The 25,046-nt window shown below is 47.3% G+C and overlaps 3 protein-coding genes across 5 annotated transcripts; 1 reads left to right on the top strand and 2 right to left on the bottom strand.

Annotated features, from left to right (window-relative positions):
• The first annotated feature begins 1,277 nt into the window (after nt 1–1,277).
• On the top strand, nt 1,278–10,962 carry gas2b (growth arrest-specific 2b). 3 transcript variants are annotated; one of them, XM_029846035.1, is made up of 9 exons: nt 1,278–1,506; nt 1,912–2,005; nt 3,802–4,026; nt 4,106–4,251; nt 4,357–4,498; nt 5,504–5,567; nt 6,004–6,463; nt 6,540–6,647; nt 10,307–10,962. In XM_029846035.1, the coding sequence occupies exons 3-9, from the start codon at nt 3,816–3,818 to the stop codon at nt 10,508–10,510; spliced, it is 1,335 nt and encodes a 444-aa protein (XP_029701895.1). In that variant the 5' UTR covers nt 1,278–1,506; nt 1,912–2,005; nt 3,802–3,815; the 3' UTR covers nt 10,511–10,962. The 3 variants fall into 3 exon arrangements, with proteins under 3 accessions (XP_029701895.1, XP_029701894.1, XP_029701896.1); XM_029846034.1 differs by lacking the exon at nt 1,912–2,005 and having other exon boundaries at nt 1,279–1,506; XM_029846036.1 differs by lacking the exon at nt 1,912–2,005 and having other exon boundaries at nt 1,282–1,506; nt 4,142–4,251.
• Nucleotides 10,963–11,110: 148 nt separating this feature from the next.
• On the bottom strand, nt 11,111–17,392 carry tmem276b (transmembrane protein 276b). Its single transcript, XM_003969679.2, has 4 exons — nt 16,764–17,392; nt 14,556–14,669; nt 14,047–14,184; nt 11,111–13,835 (listed from the first exon to the last, which is right to left on the bottom strand). The coding sequence occupies exons 1-4, from the start codon at nt 17,158–17,160 to the stop codon at nt 13,588–13,590; spliced, it is 897 nt and encodes a 298-aa protein (XP_003969728.1). The 5' UTR covers nt 17,161–17,392; the 3' UTR covers nt 11,111–13,587.
• Nucleotides 17,393–17,709: 317 nt separating this feature from the next.
• slc39a13 (solute carrier family 39 member 13) lies at nt 17,710–24,562 on the bottom strand. The gene is made up of 10 exons (XM_011610152.2): nt 24,020–24,562; nt 22,807–23,172; nt 22,340–22,447; nt 21,996–22,138; nt 20,009–20,113; nt 19,844–19,933; nt 19,233–19,283; nt 19,030–19,162; nt 18,850–18,949; nt 17,710–18,768 (listed from the first exon to the last, which is right to left on the bottom strand). The coding sequence occupies exons 2-10, from the start codon at nt 23,132–23,134 to the stop codon at nt 18,693–18,695; spliced, it is 1,134 nt and encodes a 377-aa protein (XP_011608454.2). The 5' UTR covers nt 23,135–23,172; nt 24,020–24,562; the 3' UTR covers nt 17,710–18,692.
• Nucleotides 24,563–25,046: the final 484 nt, after the last annotated feature.

Genomic DNA, 25,046 nt, shown 5'->3' with positions numbered 1-25,046 from the left:
ATTGAGGCCCTGAAGCTGCTAATATCAAAGGGGCCAAATGTAATTAACATCCACGTCACGCTGGAAGCAGAAACAGGAAAGGATATTTATTTATCTGCCTCTTACTTAATATCCGAGCTTTGAAATAAATGTTGTAATCATGTTTTATGTCTGCTTTAAAAGGCCGCGGGGCCTCCGTCAGGTACAGTAACTGAATCATGCGGCTGCTTTGTTCGCTTCTTTCTTTCTTTTGCCATTTGGAAAAAGACGTAACTGCGGCCACGGACTCTGGATAACTTTCATATAAATAATATAAATTTAGAATGTTTCTAATGTAATTATGATACATCAAAAGGGCGACTTTAAAACGTGTGGATGGAGATTGCTGCTGGGAATTTTCTTACAAATGTAGAATTATGTTGCTTCCCTTGAGATGAACTTATAGACAAGGAGCCTTTAAAAATATAGATAAACATATCAGAGTTATAAAATAACTTAAACGGACAAAACACATTCTCATAGATGACAAAAAGAAAGGTTCCTTCACCATGCACGCTTACTAATATCATTCACTAACACATGCAGAAACAAATGAGTATTGTGCCAAGTGGAGACAAAATAAATGTGTAGCTCCCATTTCACTGGGCCTATTTGTCATTATACTGCGACTAATTTACTCCGCAGCCTCATTTTCTCTCTAAAAAAGGTGGTTTCTGCTACGAGATTAGGAAAATAGTGCCCCACCCCCCCCCCCATGGCTTCTTTGCATTGACAAATTATTATGATCGTAGTTACAACATACAAAGAAGAACTAAGATATTTAATTTTTTTTAACTTCAAACTATTTTGATTTTTCACTGACATCTGTTTTATTTTACAGGTGACCAATGTCTGAATTAAATACTGATGGCAGCTACAGGTTATGTTTGCATCCACTCTGACCACCCACTCTTGTAATTCCACTCCAGGCCTCTGGGTGTGCTGATGTGTATAGTTAACACACAATAGCCTTATTAAACAAAGGGGGGGGGGGGGGGGGCTCACTGAGATTGCAGTAAATGATCATAGAAGAGCAGCAGCAGATTCATGGTTAATAAAAGAGTCCTTTCCCCCCCCCAACTAATGATGTGGTGATCAGATGCTGAACTGTTTCTGATGCATTATTCAAATATCGAAGGCTTGTGATTCATGTTTGCTGACTCGGGTCATTCCGTTGAGTCCTTAAAAAAAACCAACTTGTTGCTTATTCGCCTATTAAGCTTTTGGTTTTCATAACTTGTGCCGGCAGATGTTGCTGGCTGGAGTTATCTGTGATGATCTCAGGTTGTAAACTGACACCACAAACTTGCAGGCGTGTGCGAGAGTTTGTTTTAAAGGTGAGGGCAGCCGCTTGGCGCTGCAGACCGACGTTCCCTGGATGTGGAGAACTCCAGGAACATCTGGTGATGAGCGTGCACGCTGCAGAGGGGAAGATACAGCCAAGATAAAGACGTTTGCATGAAAGCGGGACGTCTTTGGAAGGACGCTGTGAGTACCAACAGGAATTTCTGCTGACACTCTCGTGGCACCGACTTTGTCCTGCTGCTTCCAAAGGCTTTTAAATGTGGATTTTGTCCATCAAAAAACTTGTTTTTAAGAGTTAAATACTGGATTTAGCTCATCATGATATAACGTATTTGTATTTATCGTAAAGTTCCAACATTTCCCAAATATAAAATATGGGTTTAAATGTAACCTGCAGCAGATGTGGTTCTGTGTTTCTTCATGTTTTTGACACAATGTCCAGTCAACCTCAGGCTCAAATAAACAACTTTATTATTATTATTAATATTATTGTTATTATTATTATTATTAGTCTTCCAGCCAGACCTGTATTATCATTTCCATGGTCTCCAGATCTTTCCAGCTTGTGTTGATTTGAGGTTTATTTAGCCTAGACGCTGAAGGAAAAAGCCCAGCAGGGGACTGAAAGGAGGATTCTTGAACTGACAGATTTGCTGCCTCACCTTTTTGAGCCGTCTGTCATGTAAGGAAACGAGATTTTGTCAACCGGTTGTGAAGTTTACCAGACGGACGCTTTGATGGAGGCCTTACAGTCCGACCCAGCCATCGATCCCTCCGCCGCCGTACGTGCGTGCATGCGTGTTCAGATGTTAAAGGCCACCAGCAGATTTCAGGAATGCTGGTGTGTAATTTTGGTAGTTTCTTGCAGGTAGTTTGGATGTCAGGATGTCTTTTATTGAGCGCGCACAATTAAAGGGCGTGAAATACCCCTGAGGAAAAATGTAGGTTGGAAACATTATAGGTTGTGCACAGTAAAAAAAATGGAATAAAATGCCTCATACATGCATGGACCAGTGTGTGTGTGTGTGTGTGTGTGTGTGTGTGATGGAGAACAAAGGCTGCCAGTGTCTGCCAGTTAGGGGCATAGCTGACCTTTGCCTTCCCTTTCCCAGCAAGGCCGTCCTGCAGCAGAGGTGTGAATGTTGCACCTGGATGTTTTGTTGCAGACAGAGGCTCTCATGCCCCGTCGGTCAACCCGTAAACCGGCCACGGAACCTCTGTGCGCGCGCGCCTGCATGCTGTGTTTACGAAAGACATTTTCCCGTCAGAATGGTGCGTCTCTGACATCCCTAACATTTGTCTTTCTCAGGCTGAGCCCAGAATTCACAGGCGTACATACACACAGGGGACTTCGCTCTGCTCTTTTAGGCAAAATATACATTAAAATGCGGCGATGTCCCAAAGATACACAGGAGGTAAACAGCTATGAAGCTCAAACAGCTGTATGGGTGTGAAGATGCCAGTATGGCTGCTGAAAATTTGTCCTCCAGGATGGATCAGACTGAAAACAAGAGGATCTTTGTAGCCACACCACAGACAAGATAGACTATTAGCAAGTACAAAGAAGATTACAGGAAAAAATAGAGCGCTGAAACATTAGCATGGTAATTTCTATTACGCGGTATTAGCAGTCAAAGTCTCACAGCCACATTAAACATGCATGCTGACTATTCTGGGCTGCAGTATTTCTGTAAAGAATGATCTGACAAACCCAGTGAGTCTCTCTGTTAGCTCATCAAACATTTACAAGATCAGTCCTGCAGGATTATATTGAAATTTAACTGTTTAGGTTTTCTAATACACTTTTTGTGATGTCCCAGCATCACATAACTGACGATATGATACTCGTAGAAAAGGTTGAATTATGTAGACTTTTTATAAATCTCTGCTCTTTAATTCATGGTTCCAACGGGATTTTATCAGTGACTCGGACAATATGGCCACATTGTGATGCACCTCTGCATGGCCCCGTCTTACTCTCGTGCCATGTGACTGAGACCAACCCTGTCTGCTGTGTATTACCGAGCCGCCCCGGTGACCCACTTCATGTGTCACTGCCTTAATTTCCCTTGATTGGGTGTTGCTGGCAGTCAGAACAAGTCTCTGCATGGTGCTAAGCTGTATGACGGGGGGGTGGGCTGATCTAGGAACAGGACCCTGTAGCTGTCGTAGGAGACCGCCACATCAGTCCCTCTCAGTTTTATTTTAAAAGTTACACAAAATAGGAAGAAAATAAAGGAAACAGGATTTTTGTGTTGGGTTGTTGGAGATGTAACCCAGTGTTGGGAGATGTAACCCGGCTAATGGACAATTATTGATAGAAGAACTTCTCAGAATCCATCTCAAGACCATCTGGGTTGCCTACCTGCTTCTATGTGCCGATTGGCTGGAGAAGGCGTCAGTTTATGTGGTTATTTGACACAACAGGAGTCAGGACTGTCCCACCTGAGGATGAAAAGCATTCATTTGGCTCCTCAGGGTTCATCAGAGACATGGACGGTGAGATGGAACCTACGAACGAAAGGCCTCTGAGCCCAACGCCCCACACAGGGCTGGGCTTGAACTGTGTCCTTGGAAGATACAGACGCTCTGGGCCTGGTCTGGCCAGTCCTCAGGAGTATCACCAATGGCTCCCATGCCGCCACGATGCCAGTCTACTCCCCATGAAAGAAGACCTGGTCTCCTGGCTCAACAACCTCATGGGTGAGACAGAATCTCATGTAACACTTTTGTCTAGTTGGGTATGTTTCAGATCTCGGTAACACAAAACTTTGATTATAAGTTGTGGGTTTTGAAGAGCGTCTGTGGGTCTTCTCAGGCGTACATCTGACAGCAGACAGCCTGATGGATGGGCTGGATAATGGCGTTCTCCTCTGTCAGCTGGCGCAGCTGCTGCAGGAGAAAATGATCCACACCAACAAGGGCAAGGTGCCACAACTCTCATGCACATGTCGGGTTTTTTTTTTTTTTTTGCTAAAATAAGAGAATTGATACCTAACCTGCTGAATCTGTGTTCTCCTGTCGGTATCGCAGCCCTTCATGAGAAGAGCCATCCACTGGAGAGCTGACGCGGCCTCGGGAACATTTTTTGCCCGAGACAACGTCGCCAACTTCCTCTACTGGTGTCGGAAGATCGGCGTCGATGAGGCCTACCTGTTTGAGTCTGAGGACTTAGGTAAGTTAAACAGGACGGAGGCTCCGCCCCCACATTAGGGTTTCAGGAGAGTCAGGTCCTTTCTTCTCTGGGCTGAAGTGGATCTTCTCCTGCAGCACTTCCATAATGAGTCAGGGGAACATTTTTTGTTGGAGTTTCACCGGAGGCTGAAAAGGTTTATTATCAATCCTTGTCTAAGTCTGAATACACAATTTAGCTGTCACACCACTTTTTGTGATGCTATGAGCTGATAATGAATTCACAGCGTCATCATTCTTATTATTGAGCCTGGTCCTGCTCAAGGTTTCTTCCCATTAAAATCTTTTTCCTCACCACTGTTGCTCATTAGATAAACATCCAAAAACACCACAGCAACAACCGAGGGAAGGTATTCGCACACTACATGTGTTACACAAAATGAGCCTTAAAGCCCTTGAAACTTTGAAACACCCGTCGACAATGTGGGCCTGAGCGGATAAGCAGTGTCTGAGCGGCTTCCTGGGCATGTCATTGCAAGGTGGGAGATGCAATGATAATGCGCAGGTTTATCCCTCCTCACAGTGAGCCCCCCGCCCCCCCCCCAACAGACCCGAACCACTTCTGTTGTCTAATTAGGTGAAGTAACTCTCCTGAAAGCTTCGTTTTTGTCTGCCTCGGAGCGACAACACCTGATACACACCTGAATATTCCTTTTCTCCTCTCTCATCTTCTTTTCCTGCCCCTGCCATGGGGTAATAATGGATTTCAAAAACTACAGCTACTGAGAAATGACTTCCTTTGCAGCGTGGTTGGAGGTGTAGGCAGATGTGGATCTGATGCCCTGATGCCCTCAGCTGCTCCTCTAGGAATTCCTGCCTTTCCATCCAAGATAAACACACCACAGAGATAGAGTGCTGTCTGTAATGTCTCCAGCCTGCAGCTCCTGTTTCCTTTTGACACACAAAGTTTATCTCCGGAAGTATCTCTCCTTCCATGAGTCACTCGCTCCCTCCTCAATGTTGTTCTTCCCTGTTTGTCTATGGAAAGTCCTCCATAAGCAGCCCCGGGAGGTGTGCCTGTGCCTGATGGAGCTGGGACGGACAGCAGCCAGGTACGTAAAAAAGCCTTGTCAAGAGTATTAATGAGCCCAGTACTCCCAGTAGCAAGGACCTTTACGCACCAATCTCGCATCCACATCAGCCTGGATGAGTTTAAATAAGATAGTTGAAAGTCGGCACCTTTGTCTTTGAAGCCAGCTCATGATGGTGATACATTCGTGGAACGTGGACAGTATCAGATTTTTGAGAGACAGCACAATGTTTCAGTACGAGTTTGAGGAATTACACCGTCGATTTGGCATGAGAGCCATAGCTACAACCAATGCACTGCTTTGAAATGTGTTTTTATTGTGTTTATTGTTTACTGACATATTTAATTAGATTTAAAGCTGAGAGCAGTTCAAGGTAACTCCTCCTTCTTGGAAATGGCAGTTCTGTGAGGAAGTTAGTGTTAAATCCTCACGTTGCTCTGCTGATGCTCCCTTTCAGGTACGGTGTGGAGCCTCCAGGTCTAGTGAAGTTGGAGAGGGAGGAGGCGGGGTGCCTATCTCCATTACCCCATCTGCCCTTCTCCTTTTATCCTCCTCCATCATTGTTCTCGCCACCCCAGCCCCCAGCTTCCTCTCCTCCTCCCTCACCTGTGGCCCTCGCTTCAAGCGCAGCCTGTCTGGCTGAAACCCTCGCCGTCTCCCTCGCCTCTGATCTTCCATCAGCCTCCACAATCCCGACATTGGCGTGCGTATCCCCGCCTCAGTCCCCGCTCACAGCCTCCAGTCCCTGCACCACCGCTACCCCAACACAAACGCCTTTGTTGTCCTCGCCCTGCGCCGCAATCAACCCAACGGGCAAATCTCCGCTCTCCCCCGCCGCGACCTCCCCTCCTCCAGCGCTCGCCTCGCGCAAATCCACACCCCAGAGGTGCACAGCCACAAATATTTTGGACGATATTGTACGTATACGATCTCAAAATGAAACCATTTGAGTTGACCAAAGAAAAGCAAAAGTATTTCTGTCCGTCTGAGCAGGTGAGGAACATCACTGAAAGTCCTCCCTGCAGCTGTCCCACCAGGTTCCTCATTAAGAAGCAACCCAAAGGCTGCTACCGTGTCGGGGATAAAGTTCTGTACATACGTGTAAGTATGCCTGTATGTCATCTGGGCATCTCAAATGTAGAACAGATGCCCAAATCCTTCTGTTGTTCATGTCTGACTCTGCATGTTTTCTGGGATGTTTTAGTCCTCCATTATGGACCCTCACCTGCTCTCTGTAAATGTTTAAACACACTAGATGTGAAGAATGAATGCAGCAACTCTCAGTCATACACAAACTGGAATATAAATGTGTTGTGGACAGAGGACGATTGCTTGACTACCCACGTCTTTGACGTTGGCTTTTTACCAACACATAAGATGTGAGGCTGGAAGACCTTCAGGTTACAAAGCAACAGCTGAGGCATCAACAAGTGCAGTGTCTCAGATTTGCAATCATTTGGGACGGGGACACTTGGCTCCTCTCAGCCCGCGGATGCCGCGCACCGCCCAGTATGCATCTGCACAAAGGCTTGGGGAATGGCCTTCTGGGAGGCAATGTTGCTTGGCAACCAACGGTCAGGAGAAGACTGAGCCAACAATGATTTTATTCAGAGCGCAGGCCTTCGGTGAAGAGTTCAGACTTAAAGAAGCAGACATGACATGTCTCTTCAAGGATGATTCTTTTGCAGCAATAGGGTGTCTGGTGCATGGTTCAAATGGCACGCCACTTGGGAGGGCGCGCATCGGATGGCTTTACAAAGACGACGGCTTCAGGCTGCGAGTGGATGCTGAACAGAAAACTACGACCATAAATGCGACATTTAGTATTTATAATTCCACTTTAAGTATCAATTTCCCCAAGCCCATCTTCCCTCGGAACCTCACAGTTACAACTTGAATCAAACGATCTGGTGTTATTTTAACAAAAATAACACTTTACAGTCCATATTTTATGTCCTAGAATGTGTCAAGCTAAAATATTCTGGATATTGAGTGGATATTTCCTGCTTGGTGCGATCTGAGGATTGACGGGTCTTTTCTGTTGGTCGGAGAGAAAACTGAAAAGGAATTTGTGTGCGATTGTTTGATGGCACCATTTTTTAGTGTCTGAAAAAGAAGACAATATTTGTTCCCATCAAATACTCCCTTAATGTTGGGATTTTGGTGACTCGATAAGTCCATTACACTCAAATGTAAAACTACTTTTTTTGTTTATTTGAGTTATTTATTCATACAAATACATTTTGAAAGTGCGCGTCCCTTCAACACCCTTAAATTTCATCCGTCGTGGAATGTTTTTATTTTGGAAATTTACCGGATGTTATATTTAGTCTTTGCACCGAACTTCCGTTCCCGAGCGCCATGCGCTGTGCTCGCTTGCTGCGTGGCTTTTGGCTCAGTTTCGAGGCTCTCGGGCCACATCCCTTGAGTCTATCGCCCCGGAATCACCTGTTTCCCCTCAGCAGGCGTGTCAGTGATGCAGGAGCACAGGTTTCAAAGTCGCCTTAAAGCGAGGCAATAACAAGGTGACGGCTAAATAATGTTATTATGATGGCCAGGCCAGGTGGAACGTGCGTTAAATCACCAGGAATCGCTTTTATGTTACAATAGAGCCTTTCCCCCTGCACCGTGGTGACCTTCAACGCCTTTGCATGCAGAGTTCCTGCTATTATTAATCGTCCGTAGATGTTCTGCAGTGTGTTCTTTACCTTCTCTGACAAGCCTGCGTCAGAGGTGTGTGTGCGGAGCCCATCGACCCTGACTTCATCCATTACCTTGAAGCCCGCAGTTGCCTCCGCGTGTGTGGGGCGAAGGAGCCATAATCCTCAATTACCATATACCACGATAACCCCGGTGCAGCTCCTAGGAGAGCGTGCCATTCAGAGTGTGCAGGCCCTTTTAAACAACAGATACTATTGATTTCCCAGACACGGTCATTAGTGAGGGGTTTAATCAGACAGCTTGTTAATGAGCGGCTGAGCATGACGGCCCCTCCTCACATTAAACTTTACACACACGCACACACACTCCTCTCCCCTACTCATCCTCCCCGCCTCACCCCCAGCCTAATCTCTATTCCTTGTGGAGGCCATTCAATCACGTCGGCCATGGAGTGCTCCGCCATTCTTTGGTGAAAAGCGAAAAAGGAGCTTTTCTTTCTTCTCTGCGCCCAATTAGGCCCTCCTTCAGGGACGCTGCCCCGCGCTGTCAATCGCAGGAGAAGACACTCAAACATATTACACCATCACGCCACATCTGCATGTGCTAATGGATTTTATTTTGTAAAAAGGAATGTAATGGACAACACGTTTTGAACACTGCTTTCTTAAATTCATTTCAAAATTAGGTTTTTTTTTCGCCCTCCTTTTTGTGTGTCCTGCACAATAGTTTCAACATCTTTATTTCTCCCTATTTCACACCCTTGCTCTTTATCAAAAATGAATGAGCTAGAATGAATGGCTAGAAAAACAGTCTTCACTCTGAGCTAGCGCCCCCACCCCGTTTGTAAACTGGGGCTTTTCCCTCCTCTACAGTGTGTCAAATAGTTGTTTTACAGATATTGAATTGGTGAGTTTGACGCTTATGTACATCTATCATCTTACAAAGTCTCATCTCGGTCTCTTTTTTTATCCATGAATGTGGCTAAAGCCTGCCTCCTACTGGTGGGTCATTGAATAACCTCCGCTCCTTAAATACAGTCATGCATCTTTCAGCAGGGCTGGAGGGAAAAGACCAGGCTCTCGGACTGGCTGGTTATAGTTGTGTTGAAAAGAGGAACATCCCGTCACATTTCACTGTTTGATTGACCAAGAAACGCACCCTAAAAATGAAGGCTGAAAGAAAAACAGCTTGTTTAAACTCCTAATTGAAGCGAGGGCTCCTTTACGTTTTAATTTATTTTCCTGTCACCGCTGACAGGAAAAGAGGTTTACTCAGAATGTCAGGGCTGACCCCTGTTGACCTCTACATTTTAATCTACAGGATGACAGCTGAGACGTGCCCTGTCTGGGCCTTTCCTCTACCCCTGACCGTGTATATGTGTGTGCGCGTGTGTGTGTGCTTGTAACATTGATTTTTCATCTGGCACACACAGACACACACACTTCCCCACATCCGACGAGCAGATCTGCTTGTATTATCACATCCTTAATGGCTCCATAATGAAGGGTTTATTGGCGATAAGGCAGGGGGGGGTGGGCCGGCGTTAATAGAACATCCGATGGCTTTTGCAGCGCCTCCTGGGATTGTTCGTGTCTGCTGGGAGTTGAGGGTCTGCGCTGAACTCATCTCAATTTCTCCTTTCATCCCCCCCCCCCCCCCCCCCCCCCCCCCCCCCTTTATATTGTGGCTGTGGTTACCATGGCAGCAGTTGGTTTTCAGCCATGAGGACAGCTGCCTTTTGAGGATGTGTTGATTCTGACCTCCTCACCGCTAAAGCTAATGGATAACATGTCCACACAGGAGTCACACTAGTTAAAATATCTATGTTTATCAGGTGTTTTTCTGCGGGGGTGGGGCTCGCACGTCACCGCCAACGCATGTGCGTGCGTGTGTGACGCTGCATGATCATGTGTGGATTAGTGCTGCGTGTGTGCTCAGCTGCTCTCACGGGGTGTCGTTTCATTTGGTCTAATGAGATTTTGACAAAGCGACTGCATTTGCCTTCCGGGGGGGGGGTTGAGACTTCAGACTTCCTCATGCCGGTTGCAAATTCCTCATTTCCCAGCATTCCCAGCTTGACTGTGGTGTCACCTGTGCAGATGCTGAATGAGCGGCAGGTGATGGTGCGTGTCGGCGGAGGCTGGGAGACCTTCGCCAGTTACCTGCAGAAGCACGACCCCTGTCGCGGAGGGGGTCCGACCGGGAGGTCCGACGTCTGTCGGAACAAAGTGAGGCCGCCCGCTCTCAACTCCTCACCGGACAGCTACATGGTGGTGGGCGCCCATTGCCGGGCCAAGAAGTAGACTGGTGTGAACGTTGCTCACTGTTACCCAGGGAAATCGGAATGAACATTAAAAGGCAACGAGGCCCTTCAGGCTTCATCTCTGATGTTGATTCTTTCTGTCGTATAACATGTGAGTTTTACACGCTGTTTAACTTAAATAATCTCCGGAAACAAATGTAAACGGCAGCACTACAGTTGATTTTATTGCCTGTAATTTTCATGTAATCATCAATGAGTCTTGTAATGTGCGTGAATGTTCACTGGCAGTACATGTACAATTATAGATTAAACATCGTATATCTAAATTCTTAATAATAATAATTAAAAAAAAAAAACACATTAAAATTGTTTGAAAGTTGTCCAGAAGCTATGAAACAAAAAACCCCACCTTAAACATGTCTAATATACGGCAAGATTAGATTAAGATTTTTTAAATAAATGTTTAAATGAACCTATTTCCACTGATTTTGAGCAGGTATTTTAGCAGCCTCCAACCCAAACGCATGAAAACTGACATCCTCCCTCTAGATGGCACCATGTCCTCAGCTTCACCTCCCCACGTGGTTGTGGGGGGGTGAAGACTGGACCCGAACACAAACACCGGAAGTCACACCAGACTCATTAGCAATGACCTGTTTTATTCAATTAAAATAAATTAAAAATGTACACAAGCTTTGATCTACTGAAAGAAATGAAATGTAAGGAGATCATGCAAGACTGTGGCGCCGCTTCGGTCTGAACCAGTAGAAACCACTGGTAGAACATAACGGATGCGCTGGGATGGGCACTTTCACCAGTTCAAACCTGATTCCCTCTGTGGATTTGTTGCTACTGTGTGCTGCTGTTCTGACAGTTTGAACCAAAACCAATCCTGTGACACCCCCCCCCCCCCCCACCGCACCGTCATATCTCACTAGTTTCTCACCAGTAACACCCATTCGTGCTTCAGACCCAGCAACCTTTGCGCCACATACTGACGGGATTGACCCTGTTACTGGCCGCAGGATCCGAACGGCTGAGTCAGTGACCACAGATAGAGATGTATTTTTACAGGTACGTGTCCTTTAATCCTCCCAGAATCACCATCTCAACCTCCACATGGTTAAAGGAAAGAAAAAAATACTTAAAATACTTAAAATTTTTTTTTACTCCCACGTGTCGAGGCCCAGCGAAGAGCAAAGGTCAAACACGAGAGTTTTTGTTCGCGCCGCAGTTCGTTTCCCCGCCTTCGGAAAAGTGTCCACGGTCTCACCGAGTGGTTGATGGTGGCGGCGAGAGGACAGAACATCACACACAGTGTTATTAATACACATAACACCTTTTTTTTTTTCTTCTTATGTTATTTGACACAGCAGATAGAATATCTCATGGTTGACACTGATAAAAACTTCATCACACATGGCTGTAATATTATCATGACGATGTAATGGCCTCTTTTTTCTCATGAATTAGAATGACTTTGGGACAAATAAATAAATAAATAAATCTGAGTAACACACCATTGGCTGCTTTGTCTTCTCCTCGGCCTGCTGTACACTGGTCAAACCCACGTGAAGGCGTGTCCATGAACGCACCAGTCGCGCCGCTTCTTTAAAAACAACACTTTCGAACCCGACGACGCTGCTTCGGGGTGCGTCCTGCAGGACAGCAGACTGGGGTCTTTCTGGTCCTTGTGCTTTTCTAACTCCAGCTCGGGAGAAAGTATAAAGTATAAAAGTCTGAAAAAACGAATAATTACCACGTCCCAATAAGGCGCATCATGAATGGGGTGAATCAATTTGTACTATGTTTACAATAATGAGATTAATTGAGCTTTAAGTGATGCAGATGACTCCTACTGGAATCTTTTTTTCTTCAATTGTTTCTTAAATGTATAAAATAATCACCTGGCCTAACAGCAGCTCCAGCCCCGCACTGGTGCGTTGACGTGCCGCTGTTAGCGTGGTTTATGCTCCGTGTTGTGCTTGCGTTTTTTAGTTGTCGTGGGGGCAGGTTAAGGGGCGTCGGGGTGCGATGCGTCTGTACAAAGTGAGGGGGGGGGTTCAAACGCGGCCTGTGCTTTCATTTTGGGGTGAAATCAACAAAGTGGCACCTCTTTCTTTTAAGGCTCATCTTGAATATGCTAAATCCTTCACCGTTATTGCAGGCAAACACTGATTTTGTCCCCTCTTTGTCCTTTAAACACTGTCAGCCGACATTTCCTCCATAACCAAAAAGAGGGGAGAAAATGATTCCTGTCGCTCCTCTCTTACACTCTACTGGACTGGGACAATGATCTGGATCTACACAGATGAATTTGTTGACTATAGAGTCTGTACAGAGGCGTCTGAAAATCTGCAATTCAATGGAAATTAGCTTTTTTTTCTTCATCATACTGACATGCTTCTGGGAGGCCCCTGTGCTCTGAGGAGGCTGCAGATGTTTCCCCGGGGCCCCTCTTTAATATCTGTTTATTATAAACGGCGGGCAGCTAATGCCAGGATCTTTTTTTTTTACTCCTTTTTTTCTTTTTTTTTTAAATCCATAAAGAACATTAACACAGCACACATCACTCGACTGAAAGAAGACTGCTGACTTGATGCTCCGGCTTGATGTCCGCTCCTTTTTCGAGGGGATTTTCCCATCATTCACTGGGAGTAATTGAGTGGAATTGTGTGAAAAAGTGTGTGCTAGTGCGTGTGCTGCGTGAGTGTGTGTGTGTGTGTGTTTCCATGTGTTTACGAGAGCACCGTTGTAAGACGAAATTCTCCTTGGAGAAAACAGTCAAGATCATCACAAATTCAGCATGTCAAAGACCTCCACCCACCAGAAAAGGCGTATTTGTGCTATGAGACCCATGCCCATAATGATACAACGTTACTGTGGGTGTTGTTCCCGCTGTTGGTCCCTCAGGCGTTCTTCCACACTGGTGGTGAGACCTTTTTTTCCGTTACTTTGCTCCTTTTCAGGCACGATGAACACTGGGGGGGGGGGGGGGGGGGGGGGGGGATGGAGATGTTGAGGGCGGTGTACATGGTGAACGGACGAAGACTGTTTTAAACATCAACGTTCGAAGGGTGCGGGTTGTGCGTTCCGTGGGTCCGTCGCTGTCCTCCGTCACACGGTCCCGTTTTCCTGCCTCGGCTTGTGGGTCGTCGTGCGAGCGGGTGTGCTCAGGGAGGGAGCCAAGGTGCAGAGGAAGCCCGCCAGCAGGGTGAGACCCAGGCCCCCCCAGGCACAAAACATGGACCAGCCGTAGCCGTGGCTAATGTCCTCGGGAAGGCCGTACATGTTGCGGGGGTAGCGGGACAACTCGAAGTTGATTCCTGCCACGCACGTGCACAAGGAGATGATGCAGCATGTTCCTGCGTGAGCAGAAAAGACAGGTGGGGGGGGGGGGGTTAAATGGGACAGGTGTCAGGTTACTGCAGGACATCGATCTACTATCACAGCCTGTCCTCTCACGTCACTAAATAAACACCCAAATTGAAAACGATTGGATTTTGCCTGCGTGGAGAGGAGTGTGTGTGTGTGTGTGTGTGTGTGTGTGTGTGTGTGTGTGTACGCTCACAGTACCTCCCATGAGGAAGAGTAGCCCAGCTACATACTGCATGAGGTCATGCTGCTGGCAGCATCCCAACACTCCGATGATCCACCCGAAAAGGATGATGGACACGGCCATGCCGACGAAGCCGGCCGTCATCCTCCTCAGATCTGCAAACAGAGCACATCCAGTGCCGCTGCCCATCAGGCAAAATAAAACACATGCAAACACCTCATTTAAAACTCTATTTTAATGTCCAAAAGTACTAATGAGACGTGCAGAAGTAGGTGAAACATAGAAGACTGCTCGGCATCAACACACCGCTGCTTCTACCCAACAATGTTGGCTAGAAGATCACTTTGGCTAACACTGTTTCACGTGCTTGTGTGACTGACTGGTGCGTGTCTTGGGGTGGACTGGGATGGTTATTTTTGGGCAAATAAACAGATGTCATCGTTTACTGTGAGCAAGGTTAGAAAGATTCTACTTGAGGTTCTGCCGTCATTTGGATAAAGGCATTAAATCGCGTCCTGAGACTTACGGAGGGCGTGCCACTCGTCCTGCCGTATTGTCTTTGTGATGTTGATGGGTAAATTTCTCGGTAGGATGGATGAAGAGTAGTGATACTTGACTGGGGTACACCTTTGAATGATTCCTGTCCAGAAGAAAAAGATGGAGGCAAAGAAGATTACTCTCAGAGTCAAACTGAGACCTCATTTTCAGGATTAGGAGGAGCTGCATTTTCTTTTCTTTTTTTTAAAGTCACAATTAATCTTAACTCGGCGAGGCGGACTCATTAACCCCGCGTTCCCATTAATCCTCCCCAAAAACCTCAATTTTCTCTGCACAGTGTTGCATCTGAGTCACATCAATCGAACAAATGACGCGCAAATGTTTGTCCAACTACATTAACCCCTCAGTTCACCTCAGGATCTGGACACTGTTGACTGAGGAACCATGGGAGCCCTTTCAGGAAGCGGCTTTGAGTGTCAGGTGGTATCAGGAGGTTCCAGACAGGAAGCTGTTCCACAGATCCAAGGGTCCAGTTAAGCTTTAAGATCAGGATTTACTGGGCTGCTAGTGTTATCTTAAACTAATGTTAGGTAATAACAAGCAGCAGCAACAGTCGACTGGTAACATAAGTGTTAGATGGTATTTTTAAACCTGGTCCATTTGCTTTTGTTCTCCTTAGACCATCATCACAGTTGTCAATAAATGTTATCAGCTTTTACAGGGCAGGAAGTCAACACCAACTCCTGATCGACATCACGATCTGCTGTGGTGAAAACAACAGGCAAATTTGCCCCATTAGAACAAGTGCTTTTATCTTGCTGAAACAGTCCTTTAAGAATCTCTCACCCACCATAACAATCCATTTATTCTCTGTTCCACAAAAACCAGTCCATTTATCCTCTTTATCCCACTATAACAATCTGTATGTCCTCTGTCCCACTATAACCAATCCATTTGTTCTCCCTGTCCCACTATGACCAGTCTTTATGTCCTCAGACCCACTATAACCAGTATATTTGTTGTCTGTCCTGCTATAAAAGGTCACTTTGTCCTCTCTGTCCCACTATTACCAGTGCGTTTGTCCTCTCTGTCCCACTGTAACCAGTCAATTTGTCCTCTCTGTCCCACTGTAACCAGTCAATTTTTCCTCTCTGTCCCAATATAACCAGTGCGTTTGTCCTCTGTCCCACTATTACCAGTGCGTTTGTCCTCTGTCCCACTGTAACCAGTCAATTTGTCCCCTCTGTCCCACTGTAACCAGTCAATTTGTCCTCTCTGTCCCACTGTAATCCGTCTGTTGCTTTGGATATGTGCAGTTCCTCCTGTTAGAGTTTAGCAGGTAAAGAAACTTGCTGCTTCCATAGAACCTAAAAATACAACCTGTCATAAAAACACCTCGTTAAATTCAAATGACACAAAACTCACCAGAGCTGTCTGGGATTTACATCCCAGCCCCGGCTGGTTTAAATAAATCCTCCTTTTCAAAGACTCTCCAGTCTAATCCTGCTGGGTCCTGTCATGCCACCATCAAGCACTGGTACGGCTCCACTGTCACCACCTGTTCTCCAGGCCCGCCGTGGGCTCCACCCCAGTTTAACCCGTGAATGTGACTGTCTAACATCTGTCTGGGGGGGTTGTGGAGCAGCTTTAACGTGCCAACATCATTGTATCAACACCAGTCTGAGGAAATGTGCTCAGGATCGATACTGTAACAGGACCCGTGCAGGCATCAGCTTTCAGCCATGACTTCATCACCAGTCAAGTCAGGCGTCCTCAGTTGTGCACTATCAATTATTAAATGATGAGGACGAGCACGTTCCAGATGTCAGGATCCAAACAAGCAAGCAGACTCTGGTAAACGGGTGCAGGTGACAACAGTCACATGTGACCAGTTGGAGGTCTGGACAACTGAAGGAGGCCTGGAATATTCCAAGTCTCCCTCTTTCTATGTAAATAAAAAATCCACTGTAAATCTGTGTTGAAGTGAAATCACAGATCACAGCTGTTAATCCCCCCCCCCCCCCCCCCCCCCCCCCCCTCTTCCCCAGAAGCCATTATCAGCCTACACAAAGAAAGATGCCAAAGCTCCTCATGAAACCAGTGTGGATATTAGCAGTAACTATAAAAAGCAGACGCGTTCTGGTCGGTTGCGGCGAGGGCCTGTGCGCGTACATGTTGATGTCATGCTGGAGGTGCCGCGGAGCATCACGGCCTGCAGCGCCTCCTCACTGTTTACCTTTGTAAATCAGGTCCTCGGTCTCCAGGTCGAAACCCTCCCGGTGACACTTCCTCCACAGCCCCGAGACGGTGGAGTTAAACTGCCGGCTGCAGTGAGACTCCATCCCGGACGCCGCGGCCAGAAAGTGCCGCTTCCCCCTGATGAGCGCTCCGGCGCCGGGGCCGTTACCTTTCCTCTGCAGGCTCTTCGGAGGCATCTGGAGAGGGAGGTTGTGGTTTGAAATGTAGATGTAGCCCGGGTCGTTCCTCTTGTTGGCATAGTTTTTACACCTCTCCCGATGCCTCCTCGCGTCGGTCTCGTACCAATAATCGGTGCAGATCGCCATGGCGAGCAGCCCCAGCGCGCACAGCGCCAGGAAGAGCCCCGTGCCTGTTAATATTTTCATAGCGGCCATCTTCCCCAGCTCGATGGAGAGCCCAAACAGTCACAAGAAGGTTCCTCCGCGGCCGTGGCGGTGGAACCGTGTGAAACGAATCACGACAGCACTCAGAGACGCACGCAGCCCTGCACGGCGAGCATGACGGTCCGGTCCCAGCGCTGTCTGGACGGGATGCTGTCCTCTTTTCTTGTGGTACCAGCCGGGCGCGATGTTGTTCCCACCATCTGTTAACGGTACAGGAGGAGACAGGATGGATGGCGAGCAGCGCTGTGAGGAGGAGGAGGAGGAGGAGGATGGAGGTGCAGTTGCGCTGCCTCTCCTCCAGGTTGATGGAGAGGACAGAATCGGCTGGTTTTTTTCACTGAAATTATCTCCAGCTATTTAAAAAATCCTGCAAGAAAAGAGAAACTATCTTGGTTTCCTTCCCTGTTTTTTGTTATTTCCGGTGTATTTAATTAGAATGCTGACGCTTGATTTTACAAAACCTCCAAACTTGCAAATAAACACATATTCAGCTTTTTTTTTTTTAAACTGACCAGAACAGACACGTTTTTACTACTCCTGGTTGTTTCTTACATCGTGGAGCTTTATTAAAAGGCAATCTTATTTCAAAATAGTTCATTTTGACTCTGCGGATGTGAGAACAAACAAGAACTACCTTCTAATTTACACCATTTGCACGTCCCCCTAAAATAAATCCCTCCGATTGTCATCAGCAGTGGACCACAAATCAACATCTGCCACACGGCTCTCTTCATTCCGACACATCATCCCCTTTTAATCTTTTATTTCTTCTGACTTCCCAAGTGTGCCGGGATGCGATCAGATCAGATCAGATCAAACGGGTTCTGTCCCGAGCATCTCGCTCGGCACCATAATACCCTGAAATATTGGTGGGTTGTTGTGATCTCTGGCTGCGCGAGGCTCCGACACACAATAGGCTGCTCACAGGATGATGAGTAAGGAGGGCTACCCGCGGCGGAGTCGTTATGGCAACAGAGGCTTGCCAAACGTACTGCGTGGAAATTGGACATCAACAATAGTGCCCCCCCCTTCCTCCCATATGACAATTTCAGACATAAAACAGCTCTGACAGCACAATTACAAGCCCAGGTTCTAATATGCATCTTTTTAATACAGAAATACTTATTAGCGACAGAAGTTTTTAAAATAATATCTCTGAAAGTAAATCAATAACAATAACATTTCCGAAGATGTCCCATAATACCAGCTCCCATCCGCAGCTATATAAAGGGTGATATGATTGTCATGGTAACATATAAGACTTTGTAGTAACAGCTGTCTGTACAAACCCTCTGATAGTCATATTTGGCACATTTTAAAGCGTCCTCGTAAATATCCGATCAGCTGATCCTTTCTTTCTTCTGTAAACAGGTGACGTGTTACGGCCTTGGCGTAACCGGGGGTCAACCGGGGGGTCAACCAGGACGTGGGAAATGTCAGACCATGGGATGTTCTGGAAGAATTCCCATCTGCTGCGGAGATTTGGCATTTGATGGAGGGAAAAGTCGGCGTCTCCTCTGCATTCAGTCAACAATGACGGACAGCAGCGCCATGACCGCCACGCCAGCGAATAGGAGCAGCATCTGCAGCAACGACTGCCTGGGAAACGGGACAAAAACAAAGGTCAGCTCACAACAACAAAGGTCTGCAGGAAAGCTAAAATATGGAACAAACAGATACCTTAAACTGGACTCCTCCAGCAGGTCTGGCACCACATTCACCAAAGCGATGTAGAGGAAGCCTCCAGCGGTGAAGGGCAGGATCCAGGCGGTGGCGTTTTCTGGAAACGTTTGGAGAGACGGTTGCCGTCAACTGTGCGAGGAGCTCTGCGAATCACGTGTACGGACGAGCCCGTCTCACCTGCGCCCTCCGGAGAGTGAGCGCATAGCGCAAAGCACGCTCCGAACACCCCGAAGGTGGCCGTGGACAGCTGCATGCGGGCGGCGCTCCAACGGTCAAATCCAGCTCTGAGTAGGATGGCGAAGTCTCCCACCTGGGGAGCAGGACGCAGCCCCGACAGTTAAAACAGGACCAAGCTCCCGGGGAGGATCCTACCAACTCACCTCATGGGGGATTTCATGGAGCAGGATGGCAAAGGTGGTGAGGAACCCAACCTGCAAAACAAGTGTGGTCAACATCACGTGGACGTGGACGTGGACGTGCACGTGCACTAGCCCCACAGGGGACGTCTGAGGCTGCGCTGACAGAAGGGGAAAGTTTAAGAGGCTACTTCTGAGGACTCTGGTCTGAAGAAAACATCCATTTGTGCTTCTGCAGCGCTCATATTCAAGAACGCGACCAGCGAGTCGTGTTCACACAGAACCAAACACGACACACTCAGGAGCCATCGTGCACGCATGTGTGTGTGTGTGAGGGGGGCAGTCAACTTCCTCTCTGGCGGATGCATTTAAAGGTCCTGCTGTTAGCCTTATGCTTCTCAAGCTGGACTCTCCGTCCCACAGCTTCCAAAACACACTAACCTGCTCACACTCACACACACACACACACTTTTGGACTGGAACAGCTCTCTCACTACCAAACGCATCGATGGGATCTGGATGTCAGCTTTGATTACTCCTGTTTCCGTTGTATAATTATGATTCCTGTATTAGCTGTACTAGCCGTTTTCTTCATTGACACTTCCTGGTAGAAACCTTGAATGTCAGTTTCTCACCTTTTTGCTGACAAGGAAACTTCCTGCCACTGCCAGTCCGTGGGTGAAGTTGTCAATGCAGTTGGCCAGCAGGTTCAAGTATCCGCTGGTCTGTGGGCGTGAAACGAACGAAGGCTGTGATTATGCTCGCCCTGTAAACCTGGTCACCGCTGTTCTGGTCTTTACCCTGACTTTTCCTGATCTTTCCTGCAGACTCTGCTGCTTGGATGATTCCCATGACTCAGCACGGTGTCCGTTCTGCAGCGAAGCTTCGGTCTTTCCACCCAAGACCTGTGGGGGTAGGGGGGAGACCACAAACATGCCACCTGTTAATCTGCACCTTCAAGTCAACAGCGGCAGAATGAGTCGATTCTAGCGACCTCTCAGGTCAGAGGTGGTACAATCTCCTCTACTGATTATTATTATAAAGGAATGAGATTATTATAACACATCTAACATGAATGTAATCAAACTCATGTTTCTGACACGATATTAAAAGAAACTGACGTGACTGTTTTATTTATGCGACGTTAGCATGTTTGCTTTGGAAAATGTTTTACCGATTTCTGAATGGCTGTTTTCGGCTGTGTTCCTGGTCGCCATGGAGAGTAACCATGTTCCCACATGTCAAACGCGTACTGGCTATTACTAACCTTTTCAGCAAGCTGTGATATGACAACTATGAAGCCTTCAGCTATGAGAATTTAGTCTGCAATTTTAATCCTGTTTTCTTTTTAACACGTCCAGAAAACCACGTTAATATTTAAAACAGGCAGGTTCCTCAGAGGTCACAACAACCAGATGTCACTGAAAGTTACGTAAAAATCTTTACGTCAGCAGAAACACGCACTTCGGCTTTATTTTCCAGATAAGAGTTAACCTCCCAACTGCCTGGAAATTTCACGTTTTAAAGAAATCAAGAGAAAATGGAGGCTTTTTCCCAGAATAGCCAACTTCCTTGTTCCGCCGTTCAGAAAACACTTATGCTGCCACTTAGACTGATGGTAAATTAAGTGAGGAAAATAGCCTGCTGCCTCCCGTTAGCAAAGTCTGCTGCGTGTCAATGACTAAAGCACGAGGAAATAAAGTATGATTGATTCCCAGGGATATTGATGTTCTCCCACTGGAAGATGGAGCAGTGCAGAACCTTTGGTTAATATTTAAAAACAAGCAACTGCTTCAAATATTTCCATCCACAGCACATTATCCAAAATGATGAGCTTCAGCAGGTGGACAAGGGGGGATTTTAAAGCAGATACAGGTGATGGTTGTGAAAACTGAACATGTATTTTGTCTCTCCTCCTCTCTCCATCCGCTCTCGCTCATCTCACAGCTGGACAATGAAATGGCTGAAGCAGCTGCTTCGCCCCAGCACTATAAATAAACTCTGAAGGAGCCGAGCACGGATTTACGTCTTCTCCCTCGCTAGCATAACAGCCACAGAGGAGGAGAAAATGATTGCGCTAGCATCATTTGCATATTAGCACAGGAACCCAGGCAGCAGGAAACACGGCCTCCATAGCCTTAATGGTGACGGTTACTGGTCTGGACCGACAGGATCAGAGGATGCTCCAATTAGGCCAGATAACATTTACATTAGAGTCAAAATAAAGATGTAAAGGAGGACCGTTATTGTCCTTTACTATGGTGACGGAAGCTAGCGACTACAGCATCCACTGCTAATATAGCAGCAAACACTGATGGTGTTTGCTACCACGCACGTGTCACTGTTAACGTATATATGCTACGACTAGCACTGCATCCAGGGGCACGGTCATATGTTTTAAAGCAAAACCCCTTTTGATCACTTGGTCAGAAACTCAGCATTTATTCCGGAGGCTTACATCTGCACTCTGGAACTGACCAAAATAGATCCCATTCCCTAAAGTACGAGCAGCAAATACATATTTAATGGACAGATTCCTCACATGCCGACTGCTGACATTCAACCCTGCCAGAAGAGCAAATGAACAGCTTTCCAAAAAAGAGAAGAAAAAGTCTACGAAAGCACAAATGTGTGACATGTTGACATCGCATGTCTGAGTGTGGTGGAACAGACAGCGAGGCAGATCTGAGGTCAAGAGGTCACTTCACTCAGCCTAAATTAACTACACATCTACATGAAATGAAAGACCATGATGTTATCGGACGATATAAGACTGAAAGTACTCACAGCACAGTTAAAATTCAGATCTGAATGTGACGTTGCTTCCTCCTGGTTGTCTTGATCGGGGAACATCTTCTCCAACATTAAGAAGACCAACAGGCCGAGTATTACCCACAAGCCCTGTGTTGTGTAGTGGTCGTGACCCCCCGCTGAGGACAACAAAGAGAATGAGTGAACCACATGATGAGAGTCATGAAAACAAGCATCAAAACACAGCATTTGTGCTTCACGGCGTCTCAATGCGGCTCATTTTTGACTGAAACTGTGTCATTTTCTCATGAACCAGCAGAACAGGTGAGAGAAATGGATACTAGCAGCACACTAGAGGATATTAGGTAGCGCCGACACACCTGAGGCGCCAGAGTTGGCCCAGGCCTCAGGGAGGAGGTGAAGGAACACGTCGCCCAGGAGACCCCCGATGGCGAAGCTCAGCAGCTGCTTCAGCTTTTGGTGTCCAACTAAGAAAAAAGTGTTATTTTCAGTCGGCCGCGACCTTTTTGTGTGCCTTTAATAGCATTAAAACACACACACACACACACACACACACACACACACACACACACACACACACACACACACACACACACACACACACACACACTCTATGATTATTCCCACTTTCCTCTATGAACTCTAACCACGTAAAATGCCGAAGGCCCTAAAATATATCTGGAATGCCACGTTCCTGTAGGTGGGGCTCCTCAGACTGACTCACACCGACTCGGGCTCACTGCTGAGCACAGCAACAGGACCAGGCAAAGGAAAAACAGGTGAACAGAACCACCACAACAACTCCTGCCCCCCCCCCCCCCCTTACCTTCGGTTTTGAGGGCTGCCCCGGCTTCAACGGGGATGACGAGCAGGGGGAAAATCCCGCTGAGGCCGACGGCGACAGAGCCCACCAGGGAGAGGAGCCAAACGTGCGCTCGTTCGCTGGACGTGAAGTCCACCAGCGCCTGCAGGCCGGGCAGGATGTCGGTCAGGCCGGGGCCCGGTCCCGCCGCGGCCACGGTGGCACGAGCCATGGCCGCCTGTGACATCTTCTGGCTGCTGGATGCCCCCCTCGGGGTTAGCATCAGCAAGGTTAGCGGGATAAAGAGAGCAGCTACAGCCCAGGCGGGCTTCCCACAGCTCCTTCCTTTCATCCGTTCCACGGCCCGAAAAGCACTCGCCACCAGTAAAGCTGGGAGGAAGCAGCAAAAACAGGGATTAATCTCCACGTGGCGTGGACACGTCACACGGCCCGAGAAACACCACATAAACCGAGCACGTGGCCTCGACGTTCCAGACGACACGATAGCGTCAGGTGGGAAAAAAATGAAGGCGCCAACTTCCTGTTTCAGGGACGCTTAAAGGGAAGCGGTCACGGCGTGAAGGCGATCCATCGCCCGCCAGTCGGAAAAGTGAAGAGGCTCAAGTTCTGCTGGAATCTCACAATGTTATTTCTAAGATCAGTGATGTTCCCTACATGGGGGGGAGGGAGGGAACTGTTCCCAACAAACTTCAGCCATATTGAAACCTGTGGGAGTTAGATAGGAACCCTGGAGGGAACACAAGCGTGGAAATACCACCACCAGAGTTGTTACCTTTCAAATGTCCCACACGTTTCACCTCAAATGAACAAGTGGTGACGCGTTACAAAAATAAATCATAGTCACGAACCGAACCCGGAGCCCCTGAAAGTTTTTAAATGTCCCATTTTTAGTCACGCAAACGTGGAATCGTCTCCGACGCGGATCAAATAAACTCCAAAGTGTTCCAGCTCCGGGAACATTCCAGAAGATGGAAAACAAATCAACCCCCGGGGACACAAGAGGGAAAAGAACTCCGGTATCCGAGAGGAAAAGTTAGCAGGCTAAGGGTGGCTAAAGGGGTTAGCCTCGACAGGAGCAATCACTGCAAAACCACAGCTAACGGGATCTTCCAGAACCTCCTCCCCGCACATTAGCATCAGCTCCGGTCCAACAGAACCGATAAAAAAAAAATGCGCTAGATTCGTCCGAGGCTGTCGCATTTTCCAGTGGACCTACCTCTCGCTCTGGACCGCTGCTGCACCAGGGTGTCCCTGCCATCCAGGCCGACTTCATGTAGGGAGGCTCGGCGCAGGGATCGCAGCTGCTGAGGGGCAGGGACCAGCTAAGTGCTGGTCCCCATGGCGCTCCCAAACAGCCACGTATCAGGAGGGAGGGAGGCTCCGGGAGGAGCGGGGAGACGGGGGCTGGGATTCCAACCTTTTCCAACCAGGAAGGAGCTGTGTTTCTGTTTTTATGGCCCCCGGGAACGCAAAGTTTTCCTGCGGCGGCTGCAGTTCGTCTGCCGCAGCGAAGTCGCACGTTTTAAATAGACCCCCCCGGACCGTCTGTAATAATGTCATCAAGCATTTGCATGTGCCATAATTATAATCTTTATTTGCCATTTTTATTCAAACCCTGCTGTCTTTGGATTCGTAGATAAACCTGATAAGAAGAGTCGGTCTGAGGAGCAAAGCTCAAATATTCCTCACGTGAATCCACCTGAGATTTTCCTCATTTGTCCATGAAGGTGTCACTGGCGCCGACGTGGGGCAGAATTAAAGCTTCCTCAGGTGCTCTGCTCTATCATTAAGGTCACAAATAAAAGGTGTCATTACTTTGACTCTTTCTGCTGATGGAGCCTCTGTGGTTTGAAGTCACTTAGCTTGTTTTGAATCTTTCTCTTCAATTCCAAATTCTTCCCGCTCAAAATGGAAAATTCTACTGAAATGTGATGTCTGTAAATCCACAGTGTGGACGGTAAAGTGAACCCTGTTATCGTCCACTCTTGTTCCACACCCACAAGTCCAAACCATCTTTATTTCCCCCGTAAATTTTGTAATTCGTAAAAAAAAAAAAAGTCTGCCGCTTGGATTATGTCTGATGACACGGCTGTAATTTGGCACCACCACCTTGTACATTAGTGTCTGTACTACAGTCATAAACAGCATCAACATCTCAGAACACACACACACACACACACGCACACACACACACACACACACACACACACACACACACACACACACACCATGAGGCACATCTC

This window comes from Takifugu rubripes, chromosome 13 (genome assembly GCF_901000725.2).
Source record: "Takifugu rubripes chromosome 13, fTakRub1.2, whole genome shotgun sequence".
Lineage (NCBI taxonomy): Eukaryota > Metazoa > Chordata > Actinopteri > Tetraodontiformes > Tetraodontidae > Takifugu > Takifugu rubripes.
Note: the sequence above shows the minus strand (reverse complement) of the source record. Positions and strands in the feature narration are given on the sequence as shown.